General features: G+C 42.1%; 1 protein-coding gene across 2 annotated transcripts; it reads right to left on the reverse strand.

Moving 5' to 3' along the window:
- Window positions 1-7,677: 7,677 nt before the first annotated feature.
- LOC6593727 (zinc finger protein sens) lies at window positions 7,678-26,864 on the reverse strand. 2 transcript variants are annotated; one of them, XM_002019069.2, is made up of 5 exons: window positions 26,123-26,864; window positions 15,951-16,800; window positions 14,963-15,343; window positions 14,466-14,647; window positions 7,678-8,523 (listed from the first exon to the last, which is right to left on the reverse strand). In XM_002019069.2, exons 1-5 carry the CDS (start codon window positions 26,616-26,618, stop codon window positions 8,135-8,137), a joined length of 2,298 nt encoding a protein of 765 aa, XP_002019105.1. In that variant the 5' UTR covers window positions 26,619-26,864; the 3' UTR covers window positions 7,678-8,134. The 2 variants fall into 2 exon arrangements, with proteins under 2 accessions (XP_002019105.1, XP_026843553.1); XM_026987752.1 differs by lacking the exon at window positions 26,123-26,864 and adding an exon at window positions 18,410-18,447 and having other exon boundaries at window positions 7,679-8,523.
- Between the last annotated feature and the right edge of the window lie 202 nt (window positions 26,865-27,066).

Here is a 27,066-nt window from a genome sequence, read left to right on the forward strand (position 1 = left end):
TTCGTTTGCCACAAAATGTCCGTTCGTTAAATTTAAGTGCAAATAGTTTTAATTAAATTTGTCAAATTATGACGGAAAATTCACTTAGTTCCGCCCCGAAAAAGTCTGTTGCCAATTTGAGTTTATATTTAATTTGTTGGAGAAAGTTGAGGAGAGAAAGGAGAAGCGTTAGTTGGGGTCAAAGGCGCATTCTATAGAGAACAAAAAAACAACTAAATGATTTTTGAAATAGCTGCATTGAGAGGTACAATACGAGTATCTAGGATGCATTTAGTGAGAGTTTTTTTCTTTTAGTAAAACAAGAATTTTGAAAATTCATTTTCATTCAGTTATTCGGTAAGAAGATTTTCCCTTACATCCAGCTGATTGCCGAACAGCATCCTTCCACTGATTATAACAACTTGATTTTTCGCTTATGAGAGTCACTCCCTCCCTTTTCTGGATGGGTGCTCGGTGCTCATCAAGTCAACTCCCAGTGCGTATGCTTCGCAAATCTCATCGGCATTTAGCTTGAGAGTGGCTCTATTCTCATCTTTATCCACTTGCAGGCACTTGTTCAAAAATAATAACTAATCATAATAGCAGTTGGGAAAAAGAATCTTTGCAATCATTTCATGGGAATTTCTCGACTGCAACTCCATTTTTACGACACGTGACTGGGCACGCACTTTGATTAGACCCCGGAACCACCACACCTCCCCACCGTAACCCTCATAACTGCACCACCAGCCGACCAGCAGCAGCGCCAGTAATCCACCCACCACCAGCCCGCCAGCAGCAGAAGCACCCACCAATATCGGATTGCAGATTATACAAACTGAAACCCGACTTTTCGACAGAGAGAGCGAGAGAGAGACCAGGTCCTGTCCACTTGACGCGTGCGGATTGTGGGAAACGGCTTGGCGAGTGTCACATTTTTATGACTCTGTTTGATTTCTGGCCGGCACAAGGCCGCTAATGGAAGGCACTTGTTCAGCCCGTCGAAAGTAACGAGATTTCCTTTAACGGGATACAGATATATGACAAATATTTGCTGGAGAAATACATGGGTACAAGGACAAGTGCACTGTCATCCCGTAGCATACTGTGGGAAGATTAATTTTTGGGCTCATACTCGTAGAAGAGTTGGTATAGTGGGGAGGTTTTCAAATTGATAATAGTTTCATGCAAAATACAAAATTATGTCAAGTAAAAAAGGATTTGATCTTCGCAAAGTCAGCCTCAGACTCTCGAAAGCATTGAGCTTCTAGATCCTGGTACAGAAAGGATAATAGATGGGAAAAGCAAGTTTCAGTTCAAGTTCATCTCTGAGATGATCGTATGGTTTGCGACCAGTTCTATATACAAATACTCATCAAATTTACTTATCGAGGTTGTCTTTTCTATGAAGCTAAAATAAACCATTATATTGTAGGGTAAAGACGTCATGGATTTCATTTGGAAAAATAGCATATATTTTCTTAGAGACATATTGATACTTTTCAAAAGCTGAGCTAATGTTAGCCATTTTGCATATATATATATGTGTATAATTTTACAATATTTGTTGTCCGCATACTGGAAATCATATTTCCATTGCTTCTGCCACATTCGTGGCCAACTGGCAGGCCACAAATGTCATTTGTAATTCTACGCCTCTTTGGATATACTCGTACTTAGATTTCCGATTTCTATGGCAAATTGTGGACATTTGTGCTAATAGGAGCAAACCTCTGTAAGAGCTCATCGCATAATCGTATTCCCGTTCGGAGCTTCATATTTCAGAGTGTTTGCAACACTTTCCATTCGAATCGCTGACAAATCAAGTGCGGATATAAGAAAGGAATTGATTCAGATTCAGATTCGTCTGCTCTGCTCAGGTCTCTCCACTCGGCAATGGATAAATGTGATTTATGCCCTTCACTTTATGTAGAAATGTCAGCAACAATTCCAGGAGCAGAGCACAAATTAACTTCAATGTGGGCGGAGGGAGGAGTGATGGAGGCCAGAGATCCTGGGCCTATCCCTGCCGAAAGTCGAGACGTGTTCCGTAATTCAATATCCACACAGCAAAGATGCACTGTCGAGGGGAGTGGAGAGCCAGTGGCTCAGAGGTCACATTTGGCAGCCAACTCGGTAAGTATTCCCAGAGGATCCGAATAATTTCCTACCCTTGGCACTAAGTATTATTGTGCATTAGAGGACTAATAAACAGGTTCGCAGTTGTCCTTTGCACCACCCTGCCATCCTACAGCCTCGTATTCCCATTGTCTCTGCTGCTGCTCTGGTCTCGGACCTTTCGCCTCTTTGCTTATTCATAGTTTGTCTGGGAGTTTATACCTTCTACGTGATTTACGGCAATAACTCATCGTGCTCATCACCCAGACCCAAAACCAGACGCAGACACAGACACAGATATAGAAGGAGAAGAAGAGAGCACGGGGACAAATCATGAGACAAATAAATCAGGAATACTAAATTAATTCACTTTTATTCTTGCCCCTCGCTTTTCTTAATTAAAGCCCACGGAATTTATATAATGCCAGGTTTTTAGTGTGATGAATATTTGGGAGCTAAGGATCAGAGGTGTAATTTAGAGTTGAAATGAAAGCCTCTAGCGATTTTTAAAGGTTCGGAATTATTAATTTGGTAAAAGTTAAGGAGGAAATTTTAATTTTAATAAAATAGTTATCAAATATTTATTAAAGACTATATAATTACCGAGATGTTATATGAGGCTCCCATGCGGCAACACAACGGACCTTTTATAGGTCTTGGGGGCTTGGGGAGCTTGGGGGCGGGAGGCTCTTATCCCCCCTCCCGGCTACCGCCTTAACCTAACCTAACCTATATGAGGCTCCATAACGCTGTTCTATGGCGGGGTTTTGCGTAATGCCTCGTAGACAGAGGCGCACTTCTCACTGCCATGGGAAGCTGAGTCGGTCCCTAGAATCCAACAACAAAATGCACAGACTTTAATAGTCTTTGGTTCTACTTACTTTTTGTACGAAACCCTTTCTTTTTCCGAGTTAAATCTGAACACTTATTCCATGGACAATCCTTATTTAATTCTTCATTCATCAACCATTAATTCATTCACTTTTCTTGGTTTTTAACAATGGTACTTCTGTGTCAACCTCTGATTTACCCGAAATCCCTTCAATTTCCCTCCTAAAATCATACAATTCCTGTGGAGAAACAGAAACCACTTGGCTGGCACTACAATGTGTGGACTATTGTGGGTTTTGAAACAAATATAGCCCAGCCTTGGCTCTGCCTCTGCCTCTATCTCTATTGTTGCTGTTTATTCCAGCGTGGCCGAACCGCCCTAATGTCGACTTATGACACCAAAATATTTAACTGCTCAATTTTCAGGCGTTGCGCTTTCCCCAGTCCCCGGTCCACAGTTCCAGAGAGGAGGGTGCGTGCGGGATAACAAGGGGTTACACTTGAATTAGTCCAAAGGGATTTCCGATTCCGCTTCCGAATCGCCGGGATTCAGAGGGGTTGAGAGCGAAGCGAGAAGGACAAGGCGTTTTGTTTGCTTTTGTCAAAGGCGCAGCCTCTTGCCACTGCTTGGCCTTGCAACAATTGAGATATATTCAATTGGCAACATGCGGCAACAACCACCAGGGCAATCAGGCTACAGCCACCACCACCCCACTAACACTTGCCCCGTAGTCTGTCCCGGTTCGGTCCCGCTGTGCGAGCGATTAGTTTGGGAAGCTGCCACCCGATGTGGCGCATCCGTGAATTACAATTGCGGTTTCCTCCTGGAGTCACAGTCAGATTCAGGGGAGGATTCCCTGCACAAATCACTCCAGTTGTTCCTGTTGTTGGTCTGCACTTGAAATTGTCAGCAGGTGCCTTCCCCGTCCCCTGGCAATGCAACAACATAGATATAGTAGTTATACCGTTATACCGTTACTTAGTTACAGCTGCAGCTGGAAATCGAAATCAATTTAACTGCATTTTGTCGGCCGACTGTCATGGATTGGGGACGAGGATGAGTAGGAGATGATGATGACCATGAAGGCCTTCTGTATGTTTGGGCCATTAATAAACATTTCGTCGTCTGTTTGTGTAATAAAAATGCAATTCCCATTAAGTGTCCGAGGGGGTTGTTGATGGTTGATCTGTTGCGGAGGCGAAAGCGGCGGCGGAGGCGGGATTATATGCCACATCCCCGTGCTCGGTGCTGACCAGCTGAGACAGACACTAAAAGGCCGAATGTATTATCGACTATGAAGGCGTTCAAGATGGGGTTCAAGTCAATCCAATTGAGATTCTTTGGGGGGAGTACTTCCGTTTATATTTTTGGAAATCTTTCAATCCTTTTTAATATACTCGTATATTATTTCAATTTTATTCATTATTGATATTGTTTGTTATTATTTGATTGTTTTTTGATATTAAAAGCTGATATTAAAAATGTGCATTAATATTCGGAAAACATCCTGTGATTCATTTGATTATCCGGCAGCGTACTTTTCGTTTTCGAGTTTCCTTTTTACTTTTCACAAATGGTTGCCTCTCCATTGATCTATTGAAAATAGTTTGGAATTGGAACGTTTATATGCTGCCCATATTGGGGAAAAGAGAACGAAAAACCTTGCAAGTCCTTTGATAACTGATAACCCCTGGCGCACACACATTCCAGTAGATCACATGACAATTATAACTTTCTCAAAGCACAGAGGCCCAGGAAGCCCCCATAACGGATTCTTTTTAATTTCCACCTTGAGTGATCTTCTTTTTTTGGGTTATTTAATGAAACATTTACCGCAAATAAAGTACAATTAAGATCCATTGTCTTATCCCATGCTCTCATGTTCATCCTATCCTCAGTCGAAACAAAGGCCAGCAGAATTTGGATGTACGTTAAAGGGGTGCGAGCTGTTGAAAAGTCTTTAGTCATCGCCCAGAAATGATTTTCATGTCTCAGAGCCATAATGATGGCGGCAATAAATTCGCATTAAGAACGCCTTGAGTCAATTCGATGGCACGCAGATGTTGTACGATGTACGATGATCTTATGGTAGAATGACTTTAAAAATTATAGGCACTTTTGGAAGCGAGAACCGATGATCCTGGCGGGATCCGGGAGCCTCCACAATCATCTAGGTTCGGGTGTACCTTCAGCTAATTGCGTTTAATTCGTTCAAAGAACCCGCATTCTGACTCCCATAACTTTGGCTTTTTTTTTGTTTTATGCAATCATAAAAACATTCGTTCAATCAATAATGTATAATGTATCTACCTCTCTCTCTCTCTATTCCAATCCACTCGCTCAACTCGTGCCCCGTTGCTGTTCCCGACGGAAGTTGCTGATTTTGTGACCGTTTTTCTGATCGTTTAAGATTGATTGATCAATGGTTTACAATCACCTAAGCCTCCGGTCAACGACTCGCCCTGTGGGGGTCTCGTGATCTTGGTCTTGCTCTTGGTCTCGACTCTGCTTTTGTTGGGGGCGGCAGAAGCGTTTGTTGATTAAATCGCAGGATGTTATCGATCATTGCATAAATTAACATACGACTTTTCCTCCCATTCCATTTCAAATGTTCTCCTCGCTCTCGCTCTCTGTCAAGTTTCTATTAATTTTTATTGCCACTGTGTGTAATTGCTGCCGCTGGAAAAGTCCGAGTGGAAAATGTGCTAAGTGATACAATCACCATGTGATTAGGGAACCAACTAATCGTGGGAAGAAAAGCGGGAAGCATGGTCTGAATAAGGGTGCAGAAATATTGGGATTACTTATTTAGACGTTTGTCGATTTAGAAATAGCAGGGGGTTTTTAAAAAGTGGCAAAGACTTAGGTCTTAAAATTGGGTAAACATTTTAAAATTCTAAAAACCTTTTTGGTTCACAAATGCTGATAAAAGTAATATAAAACGTAGTTGTATTCTCTGAAAGTCTCTCTGAAAGTTCTCTAAAGGAAATTCTGAAGAGGAAAGGTCACTGACTCTCCACGAAAATACTTCTTTAATCAAGAGTAACAGGGTCTGCCTACTGCACTTTGAAAGAAAAATCCAAGAAACAGCTCAAGATAAAACTCTTGACGTACAAGGAACTCTGACCTATCCTATGGGATATATGTATGTAGGTTTTTAATAATACGATACAATATTAGTGTTCATTAGAGCTGTATAGTATGGCCTTTGCTTCAACATCCATTCTTATCCTTCATACATATATCTTAGTAAAGAGAAATTCAAATGTATAGAATCCACAGAAAGATAAAACAGAATGGTGTTTTTGAAGTGTTTCTATCCAATCTATTCAGACATTTACTTAACCATTTCATTTAATATTCCATCTCTTCCGCTACAAACTAGACTTTTCCTCACGTGCGAATATTCCAGCTTTTCATTTATCTATAAACGAGAAAAGCCAGCAACCGAAATTGTCATATGCAAAAACGGAGGAGAAAGGATTGAGAAAGGTGAGTGTTAGCTTTTTATACTCGTACACTCGTATGCATATGTTTTTTGCGGGGCAGACAGTCATATTTTTTATTGATGAAATTGGTTTGGCTACAGCTACAGACTTCATTTGCAAAGTAGACAAGTGCCGCTGTGCAAATTGCAGACTAGGGAATACTCGTAGACCAAAGGACCAGGACCAGGCGGGGTGTGCGAGCGTATGCTCCCTGGGAACTGCGTTTGCAATTTATATATATTTTTTATTGTCAAATTTTTGTTCAGAACGCTACCCCAAGATGAAGATGGAAAATGGCAGAGGAGGATTGGATTGGATAGAGTGGAATAACGGAGAAGGTAACCCTTGTCTGGTTCTGGTACGTGATATTTGATATCTTCGGCCGGACACTTTGGGGAATAGGAAACCAAATTCACTCATGAGTTAATCATTGGAATTGGAATATTCATATGTGTCTGTAATTCTTGTACTGGTATATGCATGTATTATTTTTTAATATCTTTATATTTGTGTTGACGTTCAGGGTTATTGGCATATGTCCTTCGGACATATTTCCCTTTATTGTTTGACTTGTGAATGTTGAAAACGGGTTCGAATCCTTGAAGAACTTTCTCAGCCATCGAATTACATATTTATGATGCCTGAGTGTCAGGATACTGATGTCGAATTTGATGATTGAAAGGTGTATCATGAAATTATCAAATGAGAAACGTACGAAGGCATTGAATGAGTGGAAGCCCCCCTTTTGCAATCAAAAGTGTTTTTTCAGAATTTGCTTAATAAATTCAATTTATTTTGAAAACATAAAAATACTTAGAATTTAGATTAGTTTTGTTCCATTTATATTTTGTTATAATAATATTACATACATATATTATTTTTTGTTGAACATTAAAATGAAAATATATATATATACATAAATATATATGTATATATATTTGTTTAGCATTTTTTACATACATACACGTACTACATATATGTATAAATAAGTTAAAAAATTTATTAATTAGACTAAATTCATTGGAATGATATAATATCAAAATAGTTTTACAGCGATTTTTGTTTAAAATTTCACAACTATCTAGAAGCGAAAACTTGGAACATTCGTTTTGGTTTTTTAATTAATTATTTTTCTGTTTTATTTTGTTTTATTTGTTACATTTTACAAAGTACGACACGTACGACATATTGATGGAATTTTTAGTTTATTTTATTTTTGATTTTCATTCGATTGGAAATCCATCCATCCATCCACCGAAATACAATCTCACATACATAGAGAAAAATATTGGAAACTCTTTAACTTTGTGTGTGTTTGGAATAGTTCTTGGTTTTTGCTTTGGAGATGAGAGAGTTAAGAGAGAAAGCTATGTATATGGCAATATCTATGTATGTTTGTTAGATTTTATGAGAATTGGAGTCTTTAATTATATTAATGTTTTTCCTGTTTAATTCTTCGATTTTCTTTGGTATTATTTCGTGGTAGTTTTTTGCTATTCTTTTTTGGCAACATGGGAAATATTGGTTAACTGTCTTTGGGCCTAAAACTATTTAAATTAGTTTATCTTTTTCTTTTTTGGTTTTTTTTTGTTTTTGGTTTTGGTGTATTTCAAACGGCAAAGGAAAATGCCTGACGATGACGATTTTCACTTTCATCTATTGCACAATGATTGCGGTTGATTTGGATTTGACCTGCCCCATGCTGCTGCTGTTGCTGTTATACCAGCAGCGATACCTTCTGGCAGTTGAGGGACCCCATCTGTGGTGGTCCTCCCTGTACTGTAGGACCGGATGTGACCGCATTGGGCCCCTGATTCACTGGCGATGGACCCGCTTGCTGGCCACCACCCACACCGGCCGCCAGCTCGGCCGAGGCTGCTGCCGCCGCCGCTGCCGCCGACATGAAGTCCACTTTGCCGAGATGGACACGCAGATCGGTGTGCTGGGTCTCCTTGTGGCGTCGCAGGTCCACCTTGCGCTGGAAGGACTTGTGGCAGAGCTTGCAGGAGAAGGGCTTGTAGCCGGTGTGCTTGCGGGAGTGCGTTATCAGGTTCGAGCTCTGGCTAAAGGCCTTGCCACACACCTGACATTTGTGCGGTTTCTCACCTGCAATCGAAAGGAAGGGAAAGAGTAAAGTAAAGGTTTTTGGTTACCCTTTTTATATTTCTAAATTCTAATCAGAGTATGTTTCTGTCGATAGGGTATCCCACAAGTCCAGTTTGAGTCGACAAATGTGTACTGTCTGAATATTCAACCAGTGTGCGCCATTTTAAGTATCTTTTCTGCTTTCATGGCCGCATCCCCCGAATCTCTCCAACCACCCACACACATACAACAACACATGCGTAAGCTTCGACTCTTCTTGTGGCAGAGTCATCCCCCAAAAAAAGCGTATCGTCGCCAGACAGAAAGCATTTGGGGTCCTTCTCCCAGACCAGACATGGGAACACGACCGGGACTCCATGTAAGTCATCTCCATAGACCACAGGACGCTACATCCGACACCCCATCCTGCCTCCTGCCTCTTGCATCCTTCACTCTAAACAGACTCATCTGGGGTAAGGAAATGTGGCAGAAGAGTCCTGGAGTTTTTTAAATTTCAATTTTTTTTTTTAGCTGGTGATGTTTTGTGTGATGTTCTGTGGTTACGCTCCGGCACTTAAAGTACTGAATATTTTTCCGTTTCCTTTTGACAACATTCTTAAAGTAATTTTCTTCGCATTTTTCCTTCCCTGTTTTGTATTGCCCCTCGTTTCTGCTTTATTTTCCATTTATTGTGCAATTTTCATTCTGTTGAATTTTTCATTAGAGATTTGGGGAGAAAAAACCACAGTTCGAAATGAATTTTTTTTTGGTCGCCAGAAAGGCCATCAAAATTGTGGTTTTTGTAATCAAATCTCAGGAATTGAAGATGAAAATTACACAGCTTAAAGGGAACATTTTTAGGGCTTAATACAGACAGGTCATATTGTTTAATATGTGCTTCGGAAAAGATTTAATGAAGAAGAGAAATGATGATTTACGTGGTGGTTTTCTTTGATTGTCTGTAAAATTTCGAACAAAATTTTATTTGTAAGAGTAAATTAAAAGGCAAATCTTGAGCTTCGGCTAACGAAAATTATTGTGCCTGTAGTTCTTTCAAAACCTACCACTATCGGAACCCCACTGGGTGCCTTTTGGGTTCTCTATTTTGAGGTTTATTCTTTAGAGTTTATGAGATGTACAGATATCCATTTCAAAATCATTTGTGAAAGTGCTTCTTTAGTAACTAAATCCTTTCCTTTCCCATTCGCTGCTTGCGGTAGTACCTATTATCAGAGACTCTCTCTAATTAATCCGAACAGCTCTTGTTCTTCGCAGAACTCCAAGTATTAGTCATCTACTACCTCCATTGGCGCACCCCTAGCTATAGAGAAACTTTGATTATATTTATTTGTGGCAGCCACAAACTTTTGCTTTGCTGGTAGTTTGAATGGTAATGGTAGCTGAATGTATATATATTTTTTGTGCTTATCTGGTGGCAGATAGTGGCATAGACTTGTTGGGTTAGATTTTATATACCAAACAGATACATACATATATACTACCACACAGACAGTGAAACAGATTGAGGGGGCGATAGCAACAAAATAACGACGACAACATGCTAACTTGAGGAGAGGACCTGACTCTGGTTCTGGTTTGCTTCTGAGCTCCCTACAGTGGTTTCAGAATGTATATGTACATATGTATATATAAAATAAACAGAACACACACATACTCTCAGAGGGATATGTACAGCAAAAGAGAAAAGAGACAGACAGAGATGGGAAAGAGAGAGTGAGAGAGAGAGAGAGAGAGAGAGAGGTGTACACCCACCGAAACGGAAGGCAGCTTCGGTTCGTTGTATATAATGGAATTGCAGCGACGTGATTGTGAAACATTCGACCGTAGGGATGTGCTCTGATTCAACTTTTAGCTCCCGCGGCATGAGAATTTCTTCCCTCTCCTGCTTAAGAATCTGTGCGGAGGGAGGGTAGGTGGGAGGATGGGCAATGGGGATGGGGGGAGCAACAGTAAAATTGAGTAGTCAGGCGAAAGTTGGCTCTCAGTTGGCCTCACCGAGAGCATGCCTCTGGCACAGACACAGACACAGACACGGAGCTGATGCTGAATGCTGAAGGGTTCCTACTCCTTTGGGTTCGAGGCCAGGCTCTCTGGTGCTGGTGGTACTGCTGCTGCTCGGGGCACGTTCGTGCACTATCGGCACAAATAACGTCACGTAGTCGCAGAGATTATAGAGCAGCTTTTATTATTTATCACGGCTCGAGCAACGAGCAACGGAACACTAACGAGACCCCAAACCCAATGGAGGAAAATCCCGACGGCCGTCGGCAGTTCCAATGCAAAAAAAACTTTTGGGGGCAGATGTGCTGGAGAAGTCTTGTACATAGAGCCCCAATGCGGGTGCTTATGTATATGGGTATAAGTTTTTTTTCTCTTTTGCTTTTTCAAGGATTTTTATCGCATCACATTGTGGAAAGTAGGAAATACTTTTAAATCTTGTCTGCCCTTCTGAATGGCTTTCCTCTTAGCCTTCTAGTATTTTATGCTTTAGTTTTTCTGCCCTTCTAATCTCCTCCCACTTGACTATCCTATTTTCTAATTCAACACGTTCCAGCGTATTTTCGGTGGGAATCAAATCACACATACGCCATGTGGACCGTCGGCGAAACAGAGGGAAAACGGATTTGGGTTTTTGGATTTGATTTGTGTAAATCACAGAGGGGTGGGGGGACACTGAATTTTGTTCAAGTTTCAGATATAATTTTGAAGAGGGTTGAAGAAAATTATAGAAAAAGGATTGAGCTATTTAATTGTTGTCTTCATCATTACAATGACAGCGATAAACAATAAAGGTCTTGTTAAATATTTTTGGAAAATATAGATTTCTTAAGAATTAAAAGGTTTCTAAATTGAATGCTAATTTAACAGAAATTTTCACTTAAAATTTCCTTTTAAAATAGAAAAGAACTCTTTGGATTTCAGTGAATATTTCCGTCTTTAATAAATTTGTATTCAAGCTATCTCACCTTTTTAAATTATCGATTTATTGCAACCAAAGAAAAAAAAACAACACCACTGCACCTTGGACCACAATAAGATTGAATTTTCGATTGGAAAAAAGTCATGAATAAGTAAAGTATCCCAGAAAAAGAAACGTATTTTGTTCCTCTTTCTTCCCTCATTTTATGGCGCATAAATTTGGGGAAACGGAAAAATCTGAGGCAGGGAAATAAAAGCGAAACAAGAACAAGTGGAAAACGGTAGCAAAACACAGGAGAAGGATATAAAAACATTTGGGAAAAAAGTAAATACGAAAATGAAGAAAGGAACTTGAACGGAACGGAAAAAAATGAAAGAAAATTGTTCAGGAAAATCACATCCTATGAAAAGAGGAAAAATCTGCTGTCTGTTGGATGGAAACACGTCTCAAACGAACAGAAGAGAGCGAGAGAGAGAGAGAGAGAGAAAGCGAAAAGAAGGAATATTAAGGATAAGTCGTAAAGAAAGAAAAAGAAAGAATTCAGCAGAGGAGAAAACCAAAACAGTTGAATGGCAAATGGCAAATGGGAAATCTTGAAATGTTGAAGCCAACATCGCCACATGTGCGGACTGCTGTCGGAGGGAGAGCGGGGAATGGGGTCGGGGTCGGGGTCGGGGTCTAAAGGCACACGTCCTAAATCGAAGACGGCAAAACGATAAAAATGTCTGGAATATTTCTCTCTTTCTCTGCTTTTCCCGCTCTGTATGTAGGAGTATGTGTATGGTGTGTGTGTGTGTGTGTGTGTGTGTGTGTGTATGTGCAGATTTCTCTTCCACTGATTTTACCAGACATCTGCTGTGTGGGAGTGAACTCCTGCTTATTAGAGGTTATTATCCTTGCCATTTGTAAACTGATTTGAAGGCAACAGGAATTTGCGCTTTTTATGCCTAATGATCCAGTGTGCGTATATAGCAGGGAAATCTGATGAAAATCAGACGAATCAATAAAGATGTTATGGTTACAAATAAAGGATGGAATGGGAATACGAAAAAATGAGATTCGTTGTGGGATATAAAACCAGTTGGAAAGTGACAAAAATTAAAATTTTTGAAATAGAAAATTTAATAGGGTATATAATAATGGTATTTTGTTCCATATGAAGCCATTACAAAAGAAAATCTACCAGATATGGATATCTCGTAGAAGTGAATCTACATATAGTACGAATATAACAAAATCCTGCAAGTGAATTAAAAAAAGGACAATAGAATAATGTTCTGCAAAATTACAAAATTATGAATATTTTCAGTTATGAGAAATTTTAATTTAAAAGATTATCAGGCATCACATAGAATTTTGAAATGGAAAGTGATAGGAAATATCAAACCGAGTTTTAATATTTCGTGGAGTTATCGGTTTTTATAGTACACTTAAGACATGCCTAATCATGGGTTATCTTTCTACTATAGAACATTAAAAGATGGGATCCAGAAGAAGCTTTTTGTTACACTTCCCAACATTAAAAAAAAGCTTATAATCAGATTGAATTGCACATTCAAGTTTATTCGACGACAAAGTCTTGATTGAAAAAAATGCCATAAATGAACATTTTATTCAAATAAACTTAAACTTCGAGCGTAAGCCCGAATAAATCGCATTTGAGATTAGAAATTTTCACGTAGACATCAAGAACTTGAGATCGATGCTAATGCCCTACCCCGCCTCTCCCATCAGCGGCACCCACCACCCAGTGACCTTCTCCCCTTTCCCATGTTCCCCTTTAGCCGTGCCTCAGTTTCGGTCCGTAATGGCGGAGACCAACCTGCGCTAAGGGTGTGTATATGCGCCACCTATACAGCCGCAAAATTTTGTATATATGCATGTGAGTGGGGGTGTGTGTGTGTGTGTATGAGTCTCGTATTTGTTATTCGTGTGTGTGCGCGCGTATAAAACAGAAAATCAAAATCTCTTGACTAAATTTTTCATTGGTCGGCTGTGATTTCTCTGTCCGCTTCTGCTGTTGCTGCCTCTCACTCTCGCTCACTCACTCACTCACTCACTCACTGAGGCGCTCGTTCGTTTCGCGTTTGTATCTGTGTATCTGTCTCTCCAAGTGTGTGTGTGTGTGTGTGTGTATCGTATCTGTGTGCAGACCTTCCAGTCTCTCGCTCCCAAAGTATTGTACATAGCAGTCCCGTCCGTCCGTTCGCTTGCTTTCCTCACTTTCAGCCTCTTATCAGCATGTGCGTCTGCTCTCTTTCGCTCACTGATTTTATAGTTTTGGTTCTCTCTCTGTTCTCTTTCTATCTCTACCTCTCTCCGGCTTATCTCTGCGCTCTCTCTCTCTCTCCGTTGCGATTTTCGAGAGAGTAACCCGTGGGGCTCTTTCGTCTGCTCCATTTTTTTTTGCAAGCCTCCTCCTTCCCACCTCCCCCCCACCGAATCTGGTATATCTGGTACTGGGTGCTGGCGATGGTTTTTGGCTCTACGATGGCGATGGCAACTGTAATTGGAACTGGCGACTGAATGCGGCTTTTGGTGGTGGTTTGTCCAACGCTTTAATGGCTACGCTTCCTGTCCTCGATAGTGCCCCCATTTCATGCCATTCTCGCCCCCTTTACTTGGGTTGTCTTTATGGCAGATACTTTAAACTTCGGTCCCATATAAGGAGATGGCGACTGAGCTATAAAAATATCTCTTATGAACTGAAATTTCATGTATGGTAAATCTTTAAAGTGTAAAAATTTCCTAATAGAAAAGAAACAGATATTTTTTTGGGATGTTCTTGTTATATCTTTTCCAGAGAGCATTATAATTCAGATCAAAAGTTTTCAATCCACAAATGAATTGTTTAACCATCCCTTAAAAAGTATAGATATATTAACGATCATTATCCCAGGAACTGAACCTCTAAAAGAGGCATCGTGGAATCATAATCCCATAAATCTAACCCAAAACTTAACCCATTGAAGTGTTATACATATATCTATGTATGTATTCTTAAAGTTAATCGAATGCTTACCTGTGTGTATATAGGTGTGCTTCTTCATATCACTCTTCTGGTGGAACCGCTTGCCGCAGTAGCTGCAGGGATAAGGCCGCGTATCGCTGTGGATGAGCAGGTGGGTGGACAGTGTGCTGGAACGCTTGAAGCGCTTGCCACACTGTTTGCACTCGAACACCTTTTCCACATTGTGCACCGCCCTGAAGGAAGAAAAAGAGATAGAGAGAGAGAGCCACGTTAACAAGCGTTTGTTGTAATTAAAGCCAAACTCCATTCCAATTCCCCAAGGGGCGGGAGAGAGAGGTCCTGTTTTAACTACTGCCACAAAGGCAAACATTTGGTCAGGCTAAAATCCAGCCATTTCAGCTAAATTAAGTAATGCAAAGTGTCCCGTGTCCTGCACAGGAGTCCATTCCATTTCGGACCCAGACAGGAGTCCACTCATTAGGTATGCAGGACCCCCCCACCCCCTCACAGATGGTGGCTTTTTGTGGCCGAAATGCCTCTCCACATACCTGTGCTGACTGAGGCTGACCTCATGGCCGAAGGTCTTGTTGCACAGCTCGCAGGCGTAGGGCTTCTTGCCGTGATGAGTCCGGCGGGAGTGCACCTCGAGGCCGTGCGGAGTGGAAAACATCTTCTCGCACTTCATGCACGAGTACAGGTCGCTGAATTGGTGCAGGCCCGGCCACTTGGCCGCCATGTGATGGAAATGCAGATGCGGCGCGTGCGGCAGACCCAAGTGCCCGCCATTTGGTGGAACGCCCACACCCACGGCGGCCGCTGCTGCCGCCGCTGCCGCAGCCGCTGCTGTGGAGTTGTTTTGTCCGGCGGACTGCAGTGGTGCCATGAGACTCCGCAAACGGAAGAGATTTTCCTGCGAGTCCGGATGGTAGCTGCAAATGGGAATGGAAAAACATACATTTAATTGAGGCGAGTTAATTAAGAATGGGACTAGCCACTCATCCCTTTCCCTTTCCCTCTCTCTGTCTATGTCTGTGTCTTTGACTAACTAATTTAATGGCAGGAACAATGAGGACCAAATATACCCAATCCTTAAAGGATTAAATATTTTAGGGTACAACACTTTATTCTCTAGACATGAACATATATCTGTATCTTCCATATCTGTTCGATTCACATAAAGACAACTACATATTTTCATGATCAGAGTGATGCAAAGGGTATCTAAAAATTAAAAATATGGTATTAGAGTGATAGATATGGATTAGATAGTTAAATGAAAAGATCGCTGATATATATATGCATTAATAGACTTTTAAAAACATTTATATTTAATCAAGGTAATTTTCCTAGTTTTTCATTTAAAAACCGAATATTTTATATAAATATAGTTTTTTTTTTTTCATTTTACTATGCCATTTTTCTCTGAGTGTACATACTTTTTGTATGCACCTGAGGTTCAATCTTGCTTCAAAGTATCTATGCCCCTTCCTATTCCATATAAGAGCCCTCCCTCTCTTCCCACGATTCGCATCTTACCCTGCTCCCAGTCCGGACTGTTGCTGCTGTTGCTGTTGCTGCTGCTGTTGGCCCTGGTGGAAGGCTACGGCGGCAAAAAAGGGCAGAGCGGGCGAGAACAGAGGACGCTGGAACATGGCCGCCTCGTAGTTCGGAGGATAGCCCTGCCGCATGGCCTCCAAAGGATTGAAGGGCATGGCCAGAGCCGAGGCAGAGCTGGCCAGATGGCCGAGTGGGGGACTGCGGGCGCGCCTCTGCTGTGGCTCGTCCCGCCGTAGCAGGGCGGAGACCGAGAAGAGATCCGACTTTTTGGAGATGGAGATGCTGCTGGTGTTGCTGTTGGCCGTGATCAGCAGCTCAGAGGCGGAGGCGGCACTTGGGGAGCTGATGCTGGGACTGCCCGGCGGGGAGTCCACCTCCAGTTCCACGGAGGAGCTGCTCGAGTGGGAGCGTGACCGCGAGTGGGAGCGCGAGCGGGACCTGGGAGAGCGAGAGCGGGAGTGCAGCGAGCGGTGCGAGTGGTGCGACTGGTGCGAATCCGCATCCTCCATGTCGATCTGCGAGGAGCTGTGCGACGGCGTCCTGGATCTCGAGCGGGAACGCGAGCGCGACTGGCGCAACTGTTCGCTGGCACTGAGGAATGTGGTCTTGGATCGGTGCTGGATCTGATGCTGCTGTTGCTGGGAATGATGCTGATCCTGCTGGAGATGATGCTGATGCTGGGGATGATGATGGTTTTTGCTCAGCATAGAGATGGAGTTGTTGTTGTCCTCCAGGGGCGTTGGGGGCTTCAGTCCCGCGGCGGCGGCTGCCATCGCCGACAGGTGTTCAGTCTTGACCAATCTGCTAATGCTAAAGGCGAGAGAGGCATCTGGAGAAAGAAGCAGAGAGGGAAAACGTTTAGTGAAATCAGAGCGAGGCGTGTGGCACATCAATCATCAATCATGCACCCAAGAGGAAGAGAGGGAGAGGGCAGGAAATCCACCTGTATCTCCTCTAGCCCGAACACAAACGCACACATCGTACAATACAAAGCATATCGAATTTCAAATGTAATTATTTTCGTATTCAATCGCTAATCCACCTTACATGACCATTAATTCCACCCTAATCAACGTATCCTGCCTGCCCCTTTTGCCCACTCCCCTTCCCGTCCCGCATTTGACATCAACGCATCATCATTCGGCATCGTCACCCCGAGATATTGGGCATCGGGAGACGGCCTCCGGACGGACATGGCGCCGGCGCTCAGGGTTGACGATGGCACGCCCCTGGACCAGAGCCAGCCACCCGACAAGAATGTCGCAAACGAACAAATAAGATGGGGAAAAGTGGAAGTGAGTGAGAAGCGATTTGGTATACGATTTGGAATCTGTGGAAACTGAACCCATAAATCAGATCGAAAAGGGAGATTCTTCTTGTTGAAATACAACTTATTATCAATATACGTACATATATCGTATATAGCCTGGCCCCCACAACCACAACCATCTCAAAGCCGACACTTTTGTGTGGTGCACACACAACACTCGCAAAGCCCTAAAGAAGACGTACACTCCGCATCCTCGGAGTCGAGTCGAGTCGAGTCTATCGTATCGCCTGTCGAAATGAAATAATAATAATGTGCGTTTAAATAGAACATCTGTTCGGTCCACACTCGGCTAAATGGAGCATGACAAAACAGAAAACACACAGAGAAAAGCAGGGCGGCACACACGCACACACACATCGTAGAGAAAAGAACGGCGACATTTCGCTGAGGATTGGATTGACGCAGGCGCAGGCGTAGGATGTGTTGGGAAAGGGGTACGGAACGGAACGGTACAAACCGCGACACGGGGCCCGGAGGCGAGTCGAATGAATGAATGAATGAATGAATCCGCATCGCTACAAAAGAATAACAATTTGACAACATTCTAATTCGCCACGGAGATAAAAGTAACGGAGCAAAGACCCCTTGATGACGGGGATGAGGCCTCAGGTCTTGGATGGATGAATATGCTCGGAGGTAAAGACAGGGGCGGGACTTTGATTCCGGAAAATGTCGGTGAGGCGGCAAAACGCAAAGCCAAATAAATATAAACAAAAAAGCCCCACGCACAAACGGAAAGAAAGAATTTAGTTGAACGGGAATGGGAATCTCTTTGTATCCATCAGATACACAGATACATTAGGGGAGTGAGGGGAGTGTGCTTCTGTCTGTGCTTCTAGCTACATTCTTTCGTGCCACAGTGCCACAGTGTCAAGTGTTTTTATTGTCATTCTGTTGGTGTTGTTGCTCTTTGGATTTTTGGTTTTGGTTTTAAGTGCCTTTCAATATGGAAAGCCCCCAGAACCCACACTTTAAGCAACTGTTGGATACAACAAAGAAGATCAAAATTATCGTCAGAATGGAAGAGAGGAAAGGAGCTTCAGTAAGCACAATGGAGTCTAGAGAAAGGTTTTAAAGTGAAACAAGAGTTAGTCAGTTAGTACTATACCTTCCTATCCGAAATCACTTGTTAGAGATCCTCTAAGGAAGGAAGCGATTTCCAAGAGTTTTAAATCTCTGAATTTGTAGAACTTCTCAACTATAATTATTAAAACTAAATTCGTAATTTTAATTTGATTAAAAAGGAAAATGTTCTGTCTTTTCTATTTTGCCCCACCGCCCAAAAATATATAAATTTGAATCATTCGCATTACGGCAAATGTCGATTTGCTGTGCCCCAGACCCAGTCCGAGTCCCCGTTGCAGTCCAACCCTTTTTCGTTCTAATTATGCACACAATCGTCCCGAGAGCATTGCCCCATGAAAACGAATACGAATCGAAGAGAGGAATCGCATACCCGTACCCGTAAACGTGCCCACACGCACACAACCCAAGACCAAGGACCTGTTCTTGTGTGGGGAGGAAAGATGATGGCATGGGGAACATTCGGTCGACAAATAAAACTGGAAACGTTTAACGTTTGGAAAATTGTCGGCTGACAACTGGCGAAAAACTAGCAGGACGAAAGCCAACCCCAAGACAAGAGGAGAGAACAAGAGTGGCTCTTGGCTCCTGGGTGGCTCACGTAGAGCCGACTTGTTTAAATGATAATAATGAGCTTAAGCATGTGCCCGATGCCGCTCCAGGGATGAAGCTGGGAGGCTGACAAAGTGGCAGTGGCACAGTACTGGGTCCTCATCCTGCCACAGCTCCTGCTTCAACGACCCCTCAACGGCCGGCAGTAAAGTCATAAATTTGTGCACATTAGACATAGCCGTCGTCCACCCTCATCCTCATCCTCAAACCAAATCCTCTTGCCCTCTCTGGGCTGTGGGTGCGTCGATGTTCATCTGTTTTTATCCGCCCGGGAGCAATATTCACGCACAGTCCACGCACTTGTTCACAAACAACAAACACAACAACAAAAAAAGAAGAAGGTAAAATAATTATTCGACACTGCATGGTAATTGAAATCATTGTTATCCTGTGGGCGGGGGATGGGAAGGCCTCCTCTCACCCTCTTGTCTGTCTGTTTTGTGTCCTTTTGGCCCCGTCCCCAGTCCCCCGCACACTCAGTCTGTGGGCGGATGGGATGGCTGCTGTGGGCCATTGTCAGGCTTATGCCAGGATTATTATTGTTTTGGGGCGATTTGCAGCCATTACTGTTTTGGTTGGGGCTAACGATTGCCGAAAGGGCTTGGGGTTCGTCCTGCTGCTATTGGAGGAGGTGTTAATTATTGTAATATGTTTTATAATTTTATGGGAGTTTTTCGGCAAATTATAAAAGGTTTTTTCGGAACTTTGAATCGATATATTATGGTATGTTGTGTGGAAGATTGGAATACCTAATTGGAAGACATTTCTTTGAAGAGTCTAACGATTGAGTTGCCTATGGGAAGGCAGTATGCTAAATACACCTTAAAACTCTTAAGTCATTGGATGACCTGGCATCCATTCTCTTTTAAGGAGAACTTAAGCACAACAATAAAGATGTTGTTCCAAAGAAATGTTATAATTAGATTGGAATATATGAAAAATATTTAAGTAAGTTAAATAATAAATCTAGGCGGATTTGGCGCACATGCCAATGAAAACGTAGCTCATTTTGGGTGTATTTTCATATTCAATCTTTCCAGAATTTACAACACCCTCTTCGTTTGAGTGCGAAATCAGTTAAGTGAAACCGTCCCAAGGCGCCACACGAGCGGGAGCAATTTTTGCAGGTAGTTTTGCCAAAGAAGTTATCGATGAAATGAGTTCTAGGAGAGAGTACCGGGAGGAAGGCAACAGTAGTCGGCGACCGGCCTGCCTGGGGCCATAATAATATAAAAACAAATTTAGCTTTCGGCAAATATGAAAGTGGTAATACGACAAATAAAAATATGAAAGAAAACAGTGCAATATAAATAATATAGAGACCGGAGGCCGGAGCCCGTAGCCCGTAGGGCCATGGACGCAGCGATATGACCAGAAGAGGGGGCCATAAACTGTGAACGGTTAGATAGATTAGGCCATGATTTGGTCTGTGCAGGTCTGTCGGTCTGTGGTCTGCCGTGTTGCCAGTGCCAGTGCCAGAATGTGGAATGTGTGTGTGTGCTCATGATTATCGGATACGTTGAGATTTCGTTCGATTTCGGTTTCAATTTCGATTTGGATTTCAGTTGGGATTTCGATTTGGATTTAATTTCAATCCATTTCCATTCACATTCCCCTATCCCTATCGATGCCGATGGTATACTCGTACTCGTATCAGTGGTAGGACGACAGAGCTCTTTAGCCAGGCGTAAGCTCCACTCGTTGAGTGGCATTAGATGGGGATTGCGTATCCAAACACCACTCACAACTCAGTTGGCAGTTCCCAGAGAATCCCCTAGTGCGGTTGAACAATTGAAAGATTGAACGATTGAACGGTAGAACGGCAGAACAGTTGTCAACTGTCCCGCTTCTATCAGTCGATCCGCGGTGTCTCTCCTTTGATGCAACCTCGCAAATATCGCAATTGCAATTACATTATTTATTTTTACACTGCAAATCAATCGACTGGCCATACGTTGTCTAGACCCTTCAGCACCCTACCCCTCAATCCCCCAGACCCCCTTTCCTGCTCCCCCGACTGCTTATCGCTGGGGGGCCATAAATCAGAAGGCTATCTAAACTTTTAACTACAATTTGTACCTTCTTTTTGCCCCTCTAGCTGATAAATGACATTTAATTGGTGGTTTGCTCATTTTGTGGACTTTTGTTGATTCGTTCAATTTCCGAATTTATATGTATTAATTTCCTGTCTTCGAACTTTGCTCAGGAAAAGACTGGGTGAAAGAATTTCGTGATTTCGAGCAGTAGATTATACAGTGCGTTTCGGCAGGGTATGGCATTAACAATTCAAGATAGTAGAGTTCCCATAAATATGTTGAATAGTTTGAATAATTATGGTCTGTCATATAATGGCATCAGATGTTGATAAAAATCATTTATTCAAGATTTAATATGATGGATCTTTTTAATTAAATTATTTATCGTATAATTATGGAGCTATCATATTTATTACAAGCTATCGCCTATACGAATCTACTGTTTCCAAACTTTTTCCCAAAGCATTTTCCACCGTGTTACAGCTATGGTACGCACCGTCGACAAATCTGATTTATAAATAACTTTTACCTCAATGCGAATTAATCAATTCCTTTGATTTTTTGGCTTGGATTTGGGGTTCAAAGCCGTTTCATTGTGTCATACGAGTACGAATACGAATACGAGTACCTTGAGTACCGCCTCGCATTGCCGGATATCTGCGATTGGGGTTTATGATTGCCATAAGCCTGATATCTACTGGTAGCTTTTATGACAGTACAAAAAAAATTTGATATCGAAAATCGCAGTTTCTCATACCATCAGCGAGGGAGAAAGAATCGATCGAATCGGGTCGAATCCTGATTTCAATATTCAAACAGCGAACGTGACAAATGCAAGGGTTCGTACGGTTCGGTTTGGAAATTGATTTTTCTTTGTCAAACATTCCAAGCGATGATAAACCAAAACGAAATACAGGCCATAAATATTGAACAAAAAAAAAAATTGTGGCTGGACTCGACTTGTAGTATTTATATTTTCTTAATGTTGCATGAACTAGTATGCGGAAGGGAAGGTTTTCCTTGTGGTTTGGCTTTGCCTTTGTGTACCTATCGGTCGCGTCGCTTACTTTATGATACTTTTACTCTTTCGATTTTACAACTGGCCTCAGAGAGGATATTGACATGTTTAGCTGTCGTTATGTATTTAACATTTACCTCAGGATCGTAAATCATAACGCGTGTGCGGTGCGGTGCGGTGCGGTGTATGCGTTCGTTAACTGTCTACACAAGCCTTTGCGCCCCCACCCACCTCTCCGCCACTCCTATCTATGTGTGTGTGTGTGTGTAGGTTTGTATCTGGCAGATACACGAGTTTAAGGCAGAGACACTGGGTTCTCTATGGCATGAGTGGCTTTCTTTTTATTTGGCGTACTGTCTGGCTGGTGGGTTTTCGGATATCTTTATTATAGATTTACAATGCCCAATTTTCGTCTACTTGTGAGAAGGAGAAGTTGAAAAATATATGACAGGCGATGAGTTGCCAATGATTACGACGTGTGTCGTAAAAATTTCATAAATATTGCTCTGATTTTCCTTGCTACAATTTGTTATTGATCAATAAGGAGGTGTAGATACTCGAGCTGTATTGCAATCGCACAAAATGCGTGGATTGCACTCGACCAGAGAATGCCCTGCTATGTGGTTTTTCAAATTGTTGTATATTTTTATTTTTATTAAATTTTGATCTCTCTATTATACATATAAAACTCATATCGGAGCCGAAAGAGTGAAGCGAGTGAGCCGGGGATGGGCACACGAGCGAGGCTAGTCTAGGAGTCTTGACCCTAGCATTATAAACTAAAAAATAAATTATTAATATTTAAAAAAATATATATAAATTTAAGCACTCTTAGAAATTATTTATTTTACATTCATTTAGAATTTTTTTTCGTTTTCTTGGAGTATCCCCAAGTCAATTATCTGCCGCTTCTAGAATCGTAGGAGACTCGAAATTTATAGCAATCTTCCAGCGATTTCACTTCACGCTGGTAAAAGCAAAGTTCCCTTATAATTCTTTCTGATTAGCAAACCTCTTGAGAGCGACACATCACATACATATGTATGTGTCGTATGTATACTTATAGGTGGCACTGTATGGGTGAGTGAGCGATTGGCAAGCGGTTTGGTTTATTTATTCGATAGGATATTTCGATTGCCTTTTTAATTGATTCGAATCGCTGTTCAATTGTTTGGTGTGATTGAAAATGGCTTAACAAATTTATTATTGAATTTATATCGATGAATTCGGTGTACCATATATAAGGTATATTCCACATCTATCTGCCGATAGTCGAGTCACAGTAAATCATGAATATAATTTATGGGGGCGCATGTTTACTTCTGATTTCCAAGACACCCCACCCCGGTTCTGTTCTGATTTTTCTGGACTGATATCATTCGAAAAGTATGCTTGGCTTGTACTTTGTACGAGTATCTATGAATCAATGCATTGCTGTGGTCTCCGTTCAACTAATTTGTGTTCTTTCAGTCATTTAACCCTTGACCTGTGCAGACTATTAGTTGGCAGTTAGTCTGGGGTCTGAGCAATATTCATACTTGTAATTTAACTTAATTCGTGAGTCACCCACGTCGCGACGACGGTGTCAAAGTTCTATATTTTTTGTGTGTCCAAAGCATTAGAGGAAGAGTCGCATTAATTGAGTCACACACCGTACGGAGGCGTTCTGGAACGAGTATGACAAACACTCAAGATGATCCCACACACATGGGAGATGAAATATTCGATTGACCTTTCGGGGCAAGGTTGTGTAATTATGTATGAGATATCATTATTAGTTTCACACTCTGGGAAACGATATAATTTGCACAATTAAGGCCCACACAAGAACACCATACTCGCATGATGTATCTTTAAAAGTAATCAAGTTACTGGGATTTGGAGTTGAAGCCAAAGAGATTTCCACATGGATTCCAGTCTCGCACACGCAGGACTGGGGCCAATCAGTCACCAGATCCCATATCCCATCGCAGAGAGAAGGTAAGGCCGCATCAACAAATATTTTCCACAACAAAAAAGCAAAAACGGAAAAACGGAAAAGATATTTCCACAAACAAAGCGAAATTCATTTTCGCTAGAGAATGAAAGCAACACACACACACAAAAAAGCCAAAAAAAAGGAAAGAGGAAAAGCGTCAGAGGAAAGCATGTCGCGGCAAACGGAATTGAAAATTCAGTGCAACTGTATAAGTGTGTGTGTATTTTTGTGTGGTTGAGAGTGTGCTTTTCCGCATATCCATGTCGGGTGTGTGTGTGGGGGGGGGCAAAACAGTACAGAGAGAGAGATAGAGCTAAAAACATATCCGTGGGATACATGTAATGCCGGTAAATGAAATCCGCTTGTCGCTGCCTCTGATGCCACACTCCGCTGTATCTGTATCTGCATCTGTGTGAGTGTGTGTTTTTGTGAGACTGTATGTAACTGAGGCAGAGAAGGAGAGAGATAGACAGAGAGAGAGAGAGCGAGAGCCAAGCATTCTCATTCATTCATTCAATGCTCATATTTGAAATTCAACTGCGATGGCGATGACAACGGCGTGTCTGCCTCACACGCACACAGATACTGACACACTCATACTTATAAAGCCGACTGGACCGTGTTTTGTCCGTTTATTTTCTGGCCCCGTATCCGGGTATCTGTGTATCTGTGGTTCAGCTATGGATTTTTCAATCCCCGATATCCATTTGTCCGCCCCAATGTCCGCACAGAAGATATGCACATTAAGCGCCCCACACGAAACCCAGACACACAGACAAACAGGCACATTTATACAGCACAGAGAACTCTCACCCATACACAAACGGAATAATGAATATTTGCCATATCCTTCTCCTCCAGCTTTGCCCTGCTCTTGTTTTTCACGCTTTTCCCACCAGCTGAACTTGGGGTTTTTTTCCAATTAAACGAACACCACGTGAAGCTCTCGCTGGATGGCTGCTGGATGACCATTGAAATGGACACTGCCACTGCCACACGGACATTGCAATATTTTAAAATCACACATTATTCAAATAAATTTTTAACATTTTCTGGCATTCGGCATGTTGGGCGATTTATGTCGCTGCTCTTTTTGGGCCCATGTACATGGTTTGGTTTTGTCTGTTTTTGTTGCATGGATCTGGTTGCAACCTGTTTGGGGGCTGAACAAATTAAAATTTGAACATTTTTAAAAGCCGAATACTAAGGAAATATAAGTTTGAGGCTTATTTTTGAGTTGAGTACTTGGGATAAAAATTGTTTGCGAAACTCTGTGCAAAGTTGAATCTTTAATAGCAAACCGATGTATATTTCGCTTATTCTGAAATCATTTTATCATAATAATACTTTTGCATTTTATCCCGAAATTACTTTGTATTTTTATTTTTCTAAAAACCATTTAAAAATTGCAACCCTTTTTGATAATTATCATTGCAAAACTATTTAGTTTTATCAATGAAATCTGTATAATCATGCTGGAATCATCAAACCTGTATTTTAATCTTATCAAAATCGTATACCAAAATGAATTTCAATGAAATTGCTCTCAGGTTAAGTTCAACTTATCTCAAAACACCAAAAACTTATCAAAGTCCGAGGAAATCTCTATTTTTAATAATTTTTCATAGAAACAACATGTATTGTTTCATTAATCAACCAGAGATAAGTATGAATGCTTTCTACAGATAGATCAAATCATGAATAAAATATCAAAGTATATAGAAGTAAAACTCGTACTACATAAATAGTTTGAAAATAATAATAATAATCCCTGCTAGGAAAGTACTCCAGTTTAATTATGCTGAATCTTCCTGCCCTTCTTTAGATATACATACATATGTATATGTTCAAGCAATTATCTCATTGATTTTTGCGATTTGATTTTCTTGATTTTTCCATGTTTCTAACTATGATTCAGTTCGAAGGTAACAAAATATTCATGTGTACATAGGTACCTATTTATAGCTTCTGTAATCCACTATAATTCAACTAGATTTCCCATTTTTGTAATATTTCACAAATTTTCAATATTTACACATTTTTACACACACTTTTAACCAAAAGTTAAATAAATCCCTTCATCCGAGTACTTACCGTCGGGAGTACGTTTCTTGGGTAGCACCGCCTTGAAGGCAGACATGGGCGCGTAGTCCCGAGGCGATGTGGATGCCGGCGGCATCTGTGGCTGTTGCTGTTGCTGTGGGTGGGTGTGGGTGTGGGTGGGCTGCTGGTGGTGCCCCAGTGCGGCGTCCACCGAGATTTGGGCCTGCTGCATCCGCTGGTGGAGCAGCTGGGTGGGCGAGGGTATCGTGGCCATGGCGGTCAACGCACTGAGATCCCGGACCTGCAGCGATGCGATGGACGATGTGGAGGAGGAAGATGTTGACGATGACGCTTGCTGCTGCTGTTGCTGTTGCTGCTGCGGACTGGTTAGGAAGGGATTTCCAGGAAAGTCGGCGGCAATGGCAGGCTTGAAATTCCCCAAACTGTAGTCGAGGGGCAGGTGGTGCTGATGGGCGGGCGGTGCCGCCGTAGCAGCCGAATGCAGAAGATGCTGGCCCGGATTCGCTTGCAGCTTGGCCACGTCCATCTTTGGCCACTGATTGAGTTTTTAAAATATATTTTTGGAACTATTCTTAGATCCTAACTTTGGTTGTTCTTCTTTGGCTTGTGCACTGGAACTGTTTGGAGTTTACGCGACGGCATGGGACACGGATGCGGCAGCGGATACGAATGCGAATACGGACACTGATACGGAAGCGGGCTGTGTTCACGCGCACGACTGAATAGAAAGTGTCACAGATTTCAGATTTTAGCTTCAGCTTCAGCTGCTGCTGCTGGCCATTGGATTGGAGGAGCTACTGTTGGGTTCGGAGGCATCGAGCGGACTAAACCGTAAAACCTAATCACGGCCCCGATTCCGAGTCCAAGTCGAAGTCGAAGTCGAAGAGTGGAATCCAATGGAACACTGGGAGCGTACTGTTGCCGCTGCTGCTGCTGCTGCTGCTGCTGACGCCGGCGCCTGGGCTGAGAGTGAA

Source organism: Drosophila persimilis, unplaced genomic scaffold, assembly GCF_003286085.1.
Source record: "Drosophila persimilis strain 14011-0111.01,24,50 unplaced genomic scaffold, DperRS2 tig00000124-arrow-pilon, whole genome shotgun sequence".
NCBI classification, from domain to species: Eukaryota; Metazoa; Arthropoda; class Insecta; order Diptera; family Drosophilidae; genus Drosophila; species Drosophila persimilis.